Source organism: Scyliorhinus canicula, chromosome 5 (genome assembly GCF_902713615.1).
Source record: "Scyliorhinus canicula chromosome 5, sScyCan1.1, whole genome shotgun sequence".
NCBI lineage: Eukaryota > Metazoa > Chordata > Chondrichthyes > Carcharhiniformes > Scyliorhinidae > Scyliorhinus > Scyliorhinus canicula.
Window position 1 is genome coordinate 96,769,642 of NC_052150.1, and position 15,357 is coordinate 96,784,998.

At 50.8% G+C, this 15,357-nt stretch overlaps 1 protein-coding gene across 2 annotated transcripts in view; it reads right to left on the bottom strand.

Moving 5' to 3' along the window:
• Nucleotides 1-15,357, bottom strand: part of LOC119966149 (dynein heavy chain 11, axonemal-like) — a 622,669-nt gene that overhangs the window by 178,217 nt on the left and 429,095 nt on the right. For both annotated transcript variants that reach the window (XM_038797431.1, XM_038797432.1), the window contains one exon: nucleotides 4,701-4,883. In XM_038797431.1, the coding sequence (XP_038653359.1) occupies nucleotides 4,701-4,883 (183 nt within the window). The remainder of the gene's footprint in view (nucleotides 1-4,700; nucleotides 4,884-15,357) is intronic.

A 15,357-nucleotide genomic window follows, 5' to 3' on the forward strand; every position in this document is an offset into this window, starting at 1 on the left:
CGCCCTCAATGTCAGCAAAACTAAGGAGCTGGTCACAGACTTCAGGAAGCAAAGTATTGCACACAAAGTGTCTGCATCAATGGTGCCTAGGTGGCGATGGTTGACAGCTTCAAATTCCTCGGTGTGCACTTGGCCATCAATCTGTCCTGATCCACCCACGTTGACACTACGACCAAGAAAGTGGTAATACTTCCCCAGGAAATGAAGGAAATTTGGCATGTTCATATTGACTCTTACTAATTTTTACAGCTGCACCTTAGAGAGCATCCTATCTGGCTGCATTACAGCCTGGTATGGCAACTGCTCAGCCCAAGAACACAAGCAACTTCAGAGAGTCATGAACACAGCCCAGTCCATCAAGCGAACCCGCCTCCCATCCATTGACTCTATATACACCTCCCACTTCCATGGGACCCTCCCACTTCCTTGGGAAAGCGGGAAGCAAAATCAAAGAACCCTTCCCATCTGGATTATTATTTCTTCCATTGGGCGGAGATACAAAAGTCTGAGAACACGCACTAACTGGTTCAAACACAGCTCCTTCCCTGCTGTTACTAGACTCCTGAATGACCCTCTTATGGACTGAACTGATATCCTCACACATCTTCTCTACTGAGTAGTACTGCACTTTGTATGCTTACCTGTGTGTTTACATTGTGTATTTATGTATGTCTGATGTTTTTTCATGTATGGAACGACTATCTGAACTGTATGCAGAACAATACTTTTTACTGTATCTCGGTACACATGACAATAAATCAAATCCAAATCCATCTACGATAGTGCAGTGCTGACTGGTTCAAGGCTAATGTCACTGTGACATGGCATGTCATTGAAGCCAAGCTCACTGGTCTCATTAATTAAAAGAGAGATCCATGCATGGAGTCTCTGAATCACTTAGAGCTGTTCAAAGTAAAGTTCAACAGATTGATAGCTGGTGTCCCAGTAACTACTGGTTTCAATTTTGCCAGAACATCCAGGTATCTATTGACACATAGAATGCTAGGGGTACGTAAGAAGGTACCAAAGAGGGAACGGGTCTGTCAGCAAGAGAAAGGATCCATTGTAAACAAAGTTTGGGGAGCTCATGGCCGACTATAATAAACAGTTGTTGAGTTGGGTGGAACACTACCTCGAGTTGTACTCGAGGTAGAACGCAGCCCCCGAAAAAGCTTTGGACGACATAGAAAGACTGACTGCCACGACAGAACTGAATATAGAACCCACAGTGGAGAAACATAGCTAAGATATTGACTTGCTTGCCATGAACAAAGGTCCAGATGTTGACTCTGGTGCCAGGTCCACTAATTACCCTCCCACTGGCGGACGGGCACACGGTGCCACTGATTCCACCGCCAGCGGCGTATAGCGGTCGGTTCAGCGCCCAGCTCGAACCTCGATTTTGGCCGGACACCCAATCGCAATCCGCGTTGTTGGCAAAGCGAGGCGGAGAATCCCCCCATGTCTCTGCTGCATGGGGTAGACAGTGACCCAGGATATGTGTGATGCAAAGATTGTGATCCTGTACAAGCAAATGGGTGACCACCATCATTCTAACAACTATCGAGGGAAATCCCTACTGAATGTATGATATTTGCCTATGTTGCCCTTGTCAGACTGCAGAGCCTGAAAGCATCTCCCCTGGATCCCAGTGTGGTTTAAGGACTGGAAGATGAGCTGTTTAGCCTTGCTCGCCTAAGATTCAAGACAAAGGTGTGCCGAGTCCTCATCGGACAGTTGCTCAATGCTGATGATGCTGCACTAGCATTCTATACTGAGGAACATCTTCAGCGACAAACAGAATTCGCTTTTATGCCTGTAAAGAGTTTGGTTTGACCATCAGCATCAGGCAGATGAACATCATGATCCAGGATGTTGCCATACTGCATCCATCAGCATTGACACTGCAATGCTGAAAATTGTTGATCGTTTCACATATTTAGGCTCCACAATCATCAACAATCTGTTGTTCGATGCTGAAATCAACACACGTATCACAAAAGCTGCAGTTGTTATGTCCAAGCTGAGTAAGAGAGTATGGAACAAAAGCAACCTGACTGAGAACACCAAACTCTATCAAATCAGTCTCCTCAGCGCACCCCTTCACAATTGTGAGACCTGGATAACATGTGCTGGGCAGGAGAAAAGCCTGAGCAGTTTCCACCTTTTCTAACTCCGATGTATTCTTAACACCTCTTAACAGGACAAGGTTACCAATTCAGAGTTCCTGGAATATGCCAATACCATCAGAATATACTCATTGCCAAGCCAATGACAGTTGTGCTGCCTCAAGCACATTCTTCAGATGGATGACAGCCGTATACCTGAAGACCTTCTGTACAGCGAATTGACCACTGGGTCCCAACCTCCTGGCCGTCCATATCTCCACTACAACAACAGCTGCACACAAGATATGAAGATGGCAACATTGACAGTGACAACTGGAGACAGTTACTAATGCCCGTGAGTGTTCAAGGTTAACTGGAGAGGCATCGAAGAAGCAAACAGAAATTAAAAGTTCAGCTGGTCAAGGAATGGCCGATAAAAACAATGACCAGAGAAATGTTCATCTTCTCAGCCCTCTGATTTCCTCTGAGTAAACGTTGCTCTGATTGCCATGCCAAAGTGGGGTTCCTAAGTCACACCAGGCGACGCTTAATGCAGTGTTGACCACGCTGGCACAACCATCATGTTATGAGATGGAAGACCTATTCCAACTTGTACACTCAAGAGAATAAACAAAGACAATTTCATGCAACCTGTTCTCATAATTTAACCCTTTAATGTCTGGTATGATTCTGGTGAATTTGCACTTGACCCTCACTAAGGCCAGTTCGTCTTTCCTGAGGATCAGTGCCCCAAACTAAATACAGTGCAGCAGATGGGGTTTGACCTAACCTCTGTAATGAAGCACCACATCCTCATTTTTGTATTCCAGTCCACTTCAGATAAATGGTAACATCATATTCACTTTTGTGATAATGTTTTGTACTTGTGCACTAGCGTTGAGTATTCTGTGCACATGAACAGCTACATCCCTTTGCTTCTCCACAGCTCTTAGTGTCTCGTAATGAAAACCAATCTGTCTTTCTCTAATTCACGGTGAATGACACTTGCCCACTTTAATCTATCTGCCAAGGTTTTAACTTTGAATTAGTTTGCCCATGCCCCTTTTACAGTTCTTGCTCCCATCTACACAACCCACCATCCTTCCAAACTTATTGGGCTGGATTCTCCGCAGCCCCGTGCCGAAATAGCGTTCGGTGCGGGGGTGGAGAATCCAATTTCATGCTGAAATTGTGCCCGGTGATTCTCTGGGACCAGAGAATCGATGTCATCGCGGAGTATGTCGCGCGGCTGGGGGCCCATTGACAGAGGCCTGCCCAGTGATCCTCTGCTCCTGACCGGCCGAGTTCCCGATAGCGTGGTTCTAACCACCTATTGCCAGTCAGGATGCTCACTTGGCGGCTGCGGATTCAGTCCTTGGTCGCCTTGGTGGGGGGGCGGGCGGATCGGACACCGGGGAGGGGCCTTTTAGGTGGCCGGGGTTAATATCCACGCGGTCAGATTCTTGGGCGCGGCTGATCGGGGGTGTCTAAGTTTTCAGTCTGCCTCCGCGGTCCAAGTCCGCCATGGCTCTCGGCACGGCCGCTGTAGGCCGCCGCTGTGCGCATGCATGGACTCAAAACCGGAAGTGCGGGGGCCCGTATCCACAGCTAAAGCTACGTGAATTACTCCGGGTCCCTGCTAGCCCCCTGCAGGGCATTGAATTAGCTGATCTTTGTTGAAGGAAACTCCAGAGTAAAACCCCAGCGTTTTTACGCCGGCATGGGGACATAGTCCCATTTTGGGAGAATCCAGCCCATTATGTCCAAACTAGGCTTTACAACTCACAATGTTTTCATTCCAAACCATTTATATATCGAATGAAGAGCTTAGACACTAATGCAGACACCTAGAGGGCACCACTTGTCACAGTGCCCCGATCAGAGAATGAGCACTTTGCCACCAAACCCCGCCCCACAGCCATCTTCCATTGAATTACCAACCCTGCCCATGGGTACCTTAAATAATCTCTATTGGAAAGCTTTATCAGATGCATTCCAGCAATTCATATTGGCAACATTCAGATGTTTTCCTTCCAACCATCTGTTAATTACCTCCTCAAAAGTATTCAAGTAGATTAGTCAAACATGACACAGCCTTCACAAATCCATATTGACTCTCTTTGATCAAGTGGCACCTGCCAAGTGCCTGAAGATGGATTCCATTAACCTCCCATAACTAATGAATCAGTAGTTACCTGTTTTTTTCCTCTCTTCTGAATAATGAAGAGATATTTTAAAATTTCCAACCCAAAGGCACAACGTTTGAATCGAGAGAGCTTTTCAAATTATCACTAAAAAATCTGCAATTTACTCGCTCAACAAAACTGTTTTTGTAGTTTACTGTTGGGACAATATAATTAAGTTTATATAGAACTGCTTTCCCGACAGCCACAGACTGTCTAAATTATTTAATTAATAGATGGGAGAAAAAATTGAGATACATGACAGACAAACTCTCATACGTTCATAATTACATAATTCAAAATAAGCTAATAATTACTATTATTTTATGCATGAATATTTTTTCTGCCAATGAAATACTTGTTTCAAAGTACTGAAACAGCGGTATGCTGGTTAAAAAATATCTCTCACCTCATAGAATCTAATGATGTTAATAACCCAGGCGCAGAGACCTGATGCTGCAAATGACTTTGTGCGAACCAGATCAGGGTTGAAATCTGGGTCCTGTAGATATTGTTCTTTCGCTACTTTCAATGAATTTTCAGGGATATGTTCTTTATTGTAATTTATCAGCGTTTGGAGGAAATCATCAACCTGATGGATACAGCACAAAACACAACTGTCATTATTGCACTGAAAACAAAATCAAATAAAAACTTTAAATTCTCTGACCAACTCCTTTTAAAACCAAACCATTATTATATGCAAACCCGAGGAACTTGAAGCCAAGATTTTAAAATTATTTTCGATCAACTTCAATTTATAGTTGGGAAGAAAATCTGGATGGGAATACCTATTATGGAATTCCCCTAATTTCCCTCCCTTTATTTTGTGTTGGTTTATGCTCTAGCAATAAATTGAAAATTGCCCCCATTATCACATAGAATTATACAGCACAGAAACAAGTCATTATGGACCAACAGATCGATGCTGGTCCTTATGTTGGGCAGCATAGTAGCACAAGTGGATAGCATTGTGGCTTCACAGCACCAAGGTCCCAGGTTTGATTCCCCACTGGGTCACTGTCTGTGCGGAGTCTGCACGTTCTCCCCGTGTCTGTGTGGGTTTCCTCCGGGTGTTCCGGTTTCCTTCCACAGTCCAAAGACGTGCAGGTTAGGTGGATTGGGCATGATAAATTGCCCTTGGTGACCAAAAAGGTTAGGAGAGGTTATTGGGTTACGGGGATAGGGTGGAAGTGAGGGCTTAAGTGGGGCATGCAGACTTGATGGGCCAAATGGCCTCCTTCTGCACTCTATGTTCTATTATAGTCCTTATGAACCTCCTCCTACTTTACTGCATCTCACCATATTTCTAACAGTACAGCACAGAACAGGCCCTTCGGCCCTCAATGTTGTGCCGAGCAATGATCACCCACCTATACCCGTAACCCAACAACCCCCCCTTGACCTTACTTTTTTTTTAGGACACTATGGGCAATTTAGCATGGCCAATCCACCTAACCCGCACATCTTTGGACTGTGGGAGGAAACCGGAGCACCCGGAGGAAACCCATGCACACACAGGGAGGACGTGTAGACTCCACACAGACAGTGACCCAGCCGGGAATCGAACCTGGGACCCTGGAGCTGTGAAGCATTTATGCTAACCACCATGCTACCATGCTGCCCATGTTGTTAACTGTTGTTAACAGTTCCTAGGTGTTTATTAAGGAATAAACATTGACCAGGTCACTGGGGAGAAGGTCCAGTTTCTTCCACAAAATAGTGTCATGGAATCTTTTACATTCGCTTGAAGGGTAAGCCGGGCTTTGTAATAATGTCTTATACAAAAGGTGGCGCTTCCGAACAGAATGGACTGGTTGGTCATGATTGACATTATTTCACTCTCAGAACAGAATTGTGTTGTGATGCATTCAAAACAGCCTAGCCTTTGAGAAACACTTTGTTTGATGATGTACAGTGACTTTGTCCTGTGTCCTTATAGTATTCCTTCTAGGTTATCTTTTCCTCAACTGATTACTTACAGTGGATGCAAAATAATATGCAACATATAAAAAATACTTTTGCTCACTGCTCTTCTCCTACATCATAAAAACAAGCAAATAAATTAAACCCATTAACCTCATCCTTCCTTTACGTGTCAGCCTAACTTGTTTTGCAAACAATGTTTTCACTAAATAAGGATATTAGAAGTCAAACCACACTAAAGACCAGATGACACAATCTCAGTCAACACTTCAATGCAGTACAGCTGTGCTGCTGCACCATCACAGCTTGTTGACTTACGGATGCGATATTGGACCGAGACCCTTCTCTGCTTGCTCAAATGGATGTAAAAGATCATGGGCGGGATTCTCCGGCGTCCCAGCCGCATGTCTCTTGTTAGTGGGGGGTGGCGCGCCGTTCGCTGGCAGCGGGATTCTCTGCTCTCGTTGCTGTCAATGGGAATTTCCATTGAAGCCACCCAATGCCACTGGGAAACCCGCGCCGGGCGGGGGGGGGGGGGGGGGGGGGGTGCGTTGTTGGCGGGACCAGAGGATCCCTCTGTCAGCAAACGGCCGGAGAATTCCAGCCCTTCTAACATTATTCAAAGAAGAACAGTGAGTTCTTCCTGTTTTCTGAGCAACATGTATCCCTTAACTAGTTAAGGCAAATTACCTGGTCATTTAATATATTTCCTGTGTGTGGGACGTTGAAAATTGGCTGCTCCTTTTGTCCCAGAACAGCAATGGCTGTATTTTAAAAGACTTGCGTTTATATTGAGCTTTTCACAGCTACTGGACAGCTCAAAGCATTTCACAGCCAATAGTAGGTTTTGAACTGTAGGCACTGTTGTAATTTCAGAAGGAATCATTGGCTGTGAAGCCCATTGGGATTCTCTGTAGATGTGAAAGGAGTTATGTGAACATATAACTAACGAGCATTCAGGTTAGACAAAGACATCAGAGGTAAAGTACAGAAAAGGCTGAATTGGTTAGTAGATTGTGCCACAACTGTGGAGAGAAACAGAGGGCACGATCTAACGGAAACGTTTCTCAATGTTGTGGGGACCAGGAGCAGCCGGGTGTTTCCCGACAGCTGACCCGAAGCCGTCAGCGGGATCTAATGTTAATTAGGTCACTTAATGTAGCCCCACAAGTTTCATGCCAGAAAAGGCTAGGCCGGTAGCTGATTTGCCGCAAATGCTTGGCAGCTCCCCACTAACGAGGGAAAGCAGCTCTTAAACCGATCCCACAGAGCAAACCCCAGACAGGATGCAGCCATGCCACAATGCTGACCAGCTTCACAATCCGGGGTTACCGACCTGGCCAGACCGATGGACTTAATGGGAGTCCAGAATGGATACCCTGTTCCCCCAAAGGGGTCAGAGAGTCAGCTACAGGGAAGCCACCGCAGCCTGGGTGGCAGGAGCAGTGGCCGTCAGCTCGAGGAGTGTCAGCAGGAGGACTGCCACCCTGTGCCGTAAGAAGCAAAACTACCTCCACATGGACACACAAATGAGGTGGCAGCGGGCCCATGACACCATGCCGCCTGTCAACACCCCGGAACCTCCCCCCACACAATAACCCTATAACCCTGCACTTTGTACCTCCCCTCCCCAACCCTGATGTGGCGCCATGCCCTAACACACCCTGGCACCCACCAGCATACCCCACCCACACCCAGCTGTGGTGCCGAAGCCTGTCCCTGTAATGCCTGTCCCCCGCCATGCCCCTCCCCCACTGCGAAGCATGCAGCGTGCCGCTCACAATCCCCTGGCTGTGTCCCCACAGGGAAGTTGGTCATAACCGACCGGAGAGGGCCCAGACGGATAGCAGGGTGCAGGATATCAGAACCATCACCCCCTTTGTGGAATGGGCCTCGGCGGTTGCAGTGGAGGACAGATCTGACACCAATGTCGATATTGGCGCCGCAGAAGTAAGTATCCACCGGTCCGCACCCAGATGTCATGTCACAGATGTGTTGTTCATGCCAGTATGATGGTCCTTCCCCCCTACATGTCCATTCTCTCACAGGATCTCCAGCTAGCAGTGCTGGCTCATCTTCTTCCCCCCCCCCCCCCCCCCCCCCCCGGTGCCCAAGGGATTACCTCGAAGGAGAGCTCTGAGGATGCCACCATCCTGTCATCCCCAGCCTCCACCAGTGCAGAGACACACACCTCGGTGGATTAAAGTAGTGGACAGGCTTCTGGGACACAATCTGGTGAGGACCACACAGTTGAAGATGCACAACAATGGAGGCAAGAATGTACAGGGGAGACAGCAATAGGAGATCTGCTGCATCCCTGGACCCAGCTGGGTCCCAGTCAGATGTTGAGCCTCTGGACCAAGCTATCCCGGAGCTGATGCAGACACAAAAGTGCAGCCGTGAAATTCAGAGGGGGATGTCAGCGACACTCCAGCGGGTCAATAGCTGATTGGAGGAGTCCCAGAGACTATGGGCAGAGGAGGTGGCACCGGTAATGCATTGCACCGAGGCCAACACTGCTAGGGTGGCAACCACAGTGGAGATCCTGGAGAACGACATCAGCACCATTAGTGATGATGTCCAAGGCATTGCTCAGTAAGTGATGGCCATGGCTGAGTGCCTCAGCAGCATGTCCAAATTGCTGGGGAATGTGTCCTTGACGCATGTGGATCTTGCTGAGGTGCTGCGGAGCATGTCACATTCTCAGGTGGGCATTGCAAAGGTGCTCCAAAGCACGTCCCGTCATTGGAGAACGCGTTCCAGTCTCAGGTGGACCTTGCCGAGGCACAGCAGAGCATGTCCTATTCTCAGGTGGGCATTTCCAAGGCACTCCAGAACATAGAACATAGAACATAGAACAGTACAGCACAGAACAGGCCCTTCGGCCCTCAATGTTGTGCCGAGCCATGATCACCCTACTCAACCCACGTATCCACCCTATACCTGTAACCCAACAACCCCCCCCTTAACCTTTACTTTTTAGGACACTACGGGCAATTTAGCATGGCCAATCCACCTAACCCGCACATCTTTGGACTGTGGGAGGAAACCGGAGCACCCGGAGGAAACCCACGCACACAGGGGGAGGACGTGCAGACTCCACACAGACAGTGACCCAGCCGGGAATCGAACCTGGGACCCTGGAGCTGTGAAGCATTTATGCTAACCACCATGCTACCCTGCTGCCCGACATGTCCTGGTTGCTGAGGAATGTGTCCCAGACACAGGTGGACATTGGTGAGGCACTGCAGAGCATGGCCCGGTCACAGAGAGGCATCGCTGAGGGCATCAACACCATAGTGCAGACAATGGGGAGCCGCCAGGGCTGGTAGAGCAAAATGATGCAGGGGCATCGGGACCTCAGTGCAGTTGCCCCTCCATCGCGAGGTGATCCCCAGGGCTCTATCGGCACCAACCGGGAGGGGGTGCAGGAGGCCAACCCGGAGCCACCCTACCTTGGACAACGGCAAGTCTCGAAGTCAGCGTGGGGAACAGGGTGGCACAGTAAAACCTGTGGCCCTGGCAAGTCGGACGGGGACTTCCGGCCCCAGACCCATCAGAGGATGCCCACCAGGACCTCAAATGCCACAGGGCATGGGAAGCAACAGGCTGCCTCCACCTTTGATGTGCAACCTGGGAACATACCTCGATGTAGCAGTAGAGCACGGAGTGCTGAGCAGTTTGAGGATCGCTGCGGGGGGGGTGCGGCACTATCGGGGCTAGGGACAGTTGGAGATCACGATTGTATACCATTAAAACACGTTACACACGAAACATGTAAAGCCTCCATCAGGTTATTCCGCACTGCGGTCTGGCTTGTACCCCCCTCTACTGGTTGCCCTCCCCCAGTCACCGGCTCGCTGGCCCTAGACCCCCCCCCCCTCCCCCAAGACATACCATGTGCAGGTGGTAGGTGTGAGCACCCTGCCACCAGACAGAAAGAAGTCAGACTATGGCGTAGATTGAAGAGCACGAGAGCTAAGCTCACAGCGGGTTATCATCACCTTCCTGCCTTGTACATTGACCCGCTGGCAGTGCTGACACAGACCCATGTGGAAATGGAATAGGATGATGGGGCGGGTAGTGGGTTGTGTGGGTGGATGGTCAGGGGTAAGGGAGGGGGAGTATCAGGTGGACCAGGTGGGGGATGCACTGGTGAGGACGACGGTGGATGGAATGGGAAAAGGGAGAGAGATGATGGATGAAGACATGTCCCATGAGAAGTGGGTGAGAATGAAGGTCTCCCTGGTCCTCCGGGCATGCCGAACCCTCACCGCCGCCAGTCCTCCATTCTCCAGCTGGTCCCCTGGCTCCACCCTGGACACGTCCTCCAGCCCCGGCTCCTCATCGTCCTCCTCCTCTGTAGAGACTGTGTAGAGGCTGCATGTGCCTCCTCCTCCACCTCCAGCACATTGCCCCGCTGCTGTGCTAGGTTATGGAGATCACAGCAGACCACCCACCACAAAGCGGGCAACCCCCGAAGAGGTGTACTGCAGTGCAGCACAAGAGCAGTGAGCAGTTTAGGCACTGGAATCGCATTTTAAGCAGTCTGAAGTACCACTCAATGACAGCCCCAGTGGCCACATGGGCCTTGTTATATCGGGTCTCCGGCCTCCGTATTAGCGTCATTATCCCCACAAGAGACAACCAGTCACCCTGGGGTAGTCCTAGAAGATGCCGGGATCACCGACTGCCCCAGGATGTAGCTGGTGTGCACACTCCCTGGAGAAGCGTGCACACACGTGTATGATCTTGAGGTGGTGGTCGCACACGTGTTGGACATTCTGGGAGCGGAAACCCTTCCTGTTGATGAAGGGCACTCCTGGGCCACCTGGTGCGCTTAAGGCCACACCTGTGCTATCTATTACCCCTGGACCTGGGGCATCCCGGCAATGGCGGAGAATCCTGCTGCCCGGGCCTCTTGTTGTGCTTGGTCCAGGTCAAAATTTATGTTGTCGGCTGCCCTTGCAAACAGGGCATCCTTGACCTCAGCTGTCCCGAGAATCGGGCCCCACTACCGGCTTACCGATTCTCTGGCGCCGATTCGCGGGCGCCCGCGGGATTGCCACCGCGCCGGTCGGGGGCCATTAAAAATGGCCCCCCCCCCCCCGGTAATTCTCCGGGCATCGACGGGCCGAGTGGCTGCCGAGTTCGGCCCAGTCCCGCCCATGTGGGTTGCTCAGGTCCCACACGATGGGACCTGGAAGCTGTGTCTGTGGGGGCCGTCCTCGAAGGGGCGGGAGAGGCGGGGGGGGGATCTGACCCCGGGGGGGCCTCCACTGTGGCTTGGCCTGCAATCGGGCCCAACCGATCGGCGGGTGCGCCAGTTCCGTAGGGGCTTATGTTCCTCCGCGCTGGCCCCTGTAGGAGCTCTGCCATATTGCCCGGGGGCCGGCGCAGAGACAGGGACCAACGCGCATGCGCGGAATCACGCCGGCTGTTCCGCGCACGCGCGAACTCGCACCGGCCATTCAGCGCCGGCTGGATCTGCGGGGACCACTCCGGCGCCGACCTAGCCCCCCCTAGGAAGGAGAGCATTCCTCATTATCGGGGACTGTTGACGCCAGAGTGGTTGGCGCCGGCGTCAGGACGTGGCCACGGGATTGGAGAATCCTGGCCCTTGTACTCCCACGTTAAACTGCATCTGCCACTTTTTTGCCTACTCACAAAATAGTCCCGTTGAAACTTTCTGCTCCAATGTGCATTGTTTATTGTGCTACCTAACTTCCTGCCATTAGCAAACTTGGAGTTCAGTAATTAATCATCTCAGTGCTTTCTACACATTCTGACAAGCTAAGGCCTCAGTATGAATCACTGGGGAACACCACTAGCCACATTCTGCCAAATGGAAAAGTCCATTATCCTCACTTTTTATTTCCTACCTTCAAACTAGTTCTCTTCCTTCAGTTGCCTCCAATTCCACAAGGTTCAATTTTTCCCTAACAGTCTTGGTTGGAAATTTGTGGAATACCTTCTCGAAGTTTATACAAAAAATATCCATACACACTCCCATCTACCCTGTTTTTTTTAAATAAACATTTTATTGAGGTATTTTTTGGTTTTACAGCGACAACACAATAAACAATGTACATGAATCTATAAACATAATGCAAAAGCCGTCTCCCTCCCTTACAGGTCCCACCTTTATTAACCCCCTACTCTAAGCTAAACTAATCTTCCCCCCCCCCCTTCTGCTGACGATTCATTTTCCGCAAAGAAGTGGACGAATGGTTGCCACCTCCGGGTGAACCCTAACAGTGACCCTCTCAAGGCGAACTTGATTTTCTCCAAACAGAGAAAGCTAGCCATGTCCGATAGCCAGGTCACCGACTTTGGGGGGCTTTGCGTCCCTCCAAGCTAATAGTATCCATCTCCGGGCTACCAGGGAAGCAAAGGCCAGAACGTCTGCCTCTTTCTCCTCCTGGATTACTGGATCTTCTGACACCCCGAAAATCACCACCTCTGGACTCAGTGCCACCCTTGGACCGTGGACAATACATCTGCAAACCCCTGCCAAAATCCCCTAAGCTTCGGACATGCCCAGAACATGTGGATATGGTTCCCTGGTTCTCCAGCACACTTTGCACACCTGTCTTCCACCCCAAAGAATCTGCTCATCCGGGCCACTGTCATGTGAGCCCGGTGAATGAGCTTGAATTGTATCAGGCTGAGCCTGGCCCATGTTGTGGACGCGTTGACTCTACTCAACGCGTCCGCCCATAGCCCATCCTCCATCTCTCCTCCCAGCTCCTCCTCCCACTTGCGCTTCAGCTACCCAGTCTGCATCTCCTCTGACACCATAAGTTCCTTGTAAATGTGAGAGACCCTCCCTTCTCCCACCCACCCTCTGGAAACTACCGTGTCCTGTATCCCCTTGGTGGTAGGAGCGGGAAGTTTGAAACCTGCCTGCGTAGGAAGTCCCGCACCTGCAGGTACCTGAATTTGTTTCCCCATGCCAATCCAAATTTCTCCACCAGCTCCCTCAAGCTATGAAAGCTCCCCTCTATAAACATATCCCCCATCCTCTCAATCACTGCTTTCCGCCATCTCCGATGATTATTACAAATTGGAGACCAAACCGATGCTCCTTCTGCTCCCACATGCCCACTCCATTGCCCCCAGAATCTCAGGGCCGCCACCACCACGGGGCTGGTGGAGTACCGTGCCGGCGAGAACGGCAGAGGCAGCATTATCAATGCCCCTAAGCTGGTGCCCTTACATGAAGCTGCCTCCATACGCTCCCATGCCGACCCTCCCCCCACCACCCACTTCCTGATCGTGGCTATATTTGCCGCCCGATCGTAGTTACTGAAGTTTAGCAGTGCCAACTCGCCCTCTCCTCAGCTCCGCTCAAGCATCCCACTCTTTACTCGTGGGGTCCTGCCCACCCATACAAAGCCAGTGATCACTTTGTTCACCCGTTTAAAAAAGGACCGCAGAATAAAGATGGGGAGACACTGGAACACAAATAGGAATCTCGGGAGGACCATCATCTTCACAGTCTGCACCCTCCCGACTAGTGACAACGGGAGCGCGTCCCACCTCCGAAAATCATCCTTCATTTGGTCTACTAGTTGGGCCAGATTTAGTTTGTGCAGCCGTTCCCATTCCCGTGCCACCTTAATGCCTAGATACCTAAAGCTTCTCCCTACCACCCTAAACGGCAGCTCCCCCAGTCGCCTCTCCTGGGCAGCAAACATCTCACTATTCCCCATATTTAGTTTATACCCCGAAAACCGGCCAAATTCCCCAGGCTCATGATTTCTTCTTTCCCCTCTGCTGGGTCCGATACAGGAGCAGGTCGTCTGCACAAAGTGGGACTCTGTGCTCCACCCCCCGGATCAGCCCCTTCCAGCCCCTTGAGGCTCTCAGTGCAATTGCCAGCGGCTCTATGGCTAATGCGAACAACAGTGGGGAAAGGGGGCACCCCTGTCGCACCACCCGATGCAGCCCATTCTACTCGATCAAAGGCCTTCTCTGCGTCCATTGAGACCACTACCTCCACCTCCCTACCTTACGGGGGCATCATGATCACATTTAGCAATCTTCTTACATTGGCCACCAACTGCCTTCCCTTAACAAACCCCGTCTGATCCTCCCCAGTAACGTCTGGAACTCAATCCTAGAGGACAAACTTTTGGTCAGCATTTTGGCATCCACATTTAATAGGGATATTGGCCTGTAGGACTCACACAGCTCCGGGTTCTTGTCCCGCTTCAGGATCAGCGAAATCGTGGCCTGTGACATCGTTGGGGGAAGCACCCCTCTTTCCCTTGCCTCATTGAATGTCCTCATCAACAACGGCCCCAACATCCCAGAGAACGTTTTATAGAACTCCACTGGGTGCCCGTCCGGCCCTGGGGCTTTACCCAACTGCATGGCCTTCAGATCCTCCGCTATCTCTTCCAACCCGATTGGGGCCCCCAGCCCTTTTACCCAGCTCCATGTCCACCTTTGGGAAATTCAGCCCCCATAGAAAGTGCCTCATCCGTTCTGGCCCCGGTGGGGGTTCCGACCCATACAGCCTACTGTAAAACTCCTTAAACACGTTATTCACCCCTGCTGAGTCAACAACCAGGTTCCCATCTCCGTCATTTACTTTCTCTATCCCCCTGGCTGCCTCCCTCTTTCTAAGCTGCTGTGCAAGCATTCTGCTGGCCTTCTCTCCATACTCCTAAATCCCCCCCCATGCCTTTCTCAGCTGCTCTCCACCGCCCTCCCTGTGGTTAACAAGCCGAACTCCGCCTGTAGCCTCCGCCGTTCCCTTAATAGTCCTGCTTCTGGGGTCTCCACATACCTCCTGTCGACCTGTAGTATCTCCTTTACCAGTCCTATCAAATGCGCGAACACGCGTGCCCTCTTGACCGGCCCATTTCGCCCTCAGACATTCCAGGTGATCAGCCTAGTTGGGGAGGGGTCATCGCTCCCCCCCCCCTTCTCCGATCAGCCATCACCTTTCTTGGGCCAGTTTTCAGCCCGCGACCCGCTCCTCCACCGCCCCGCCCCAGGCAGCCTCCACCCCCGTCCTCCTCTCTGTCACTCAGCAACAGTCCCTCCCTCATCAGCAGAATATTTTTTCCCCCTCCCCCTTTAGTAACAGCACAATGTAAATCGATCCCTTTGATAAGTCTAACATCATC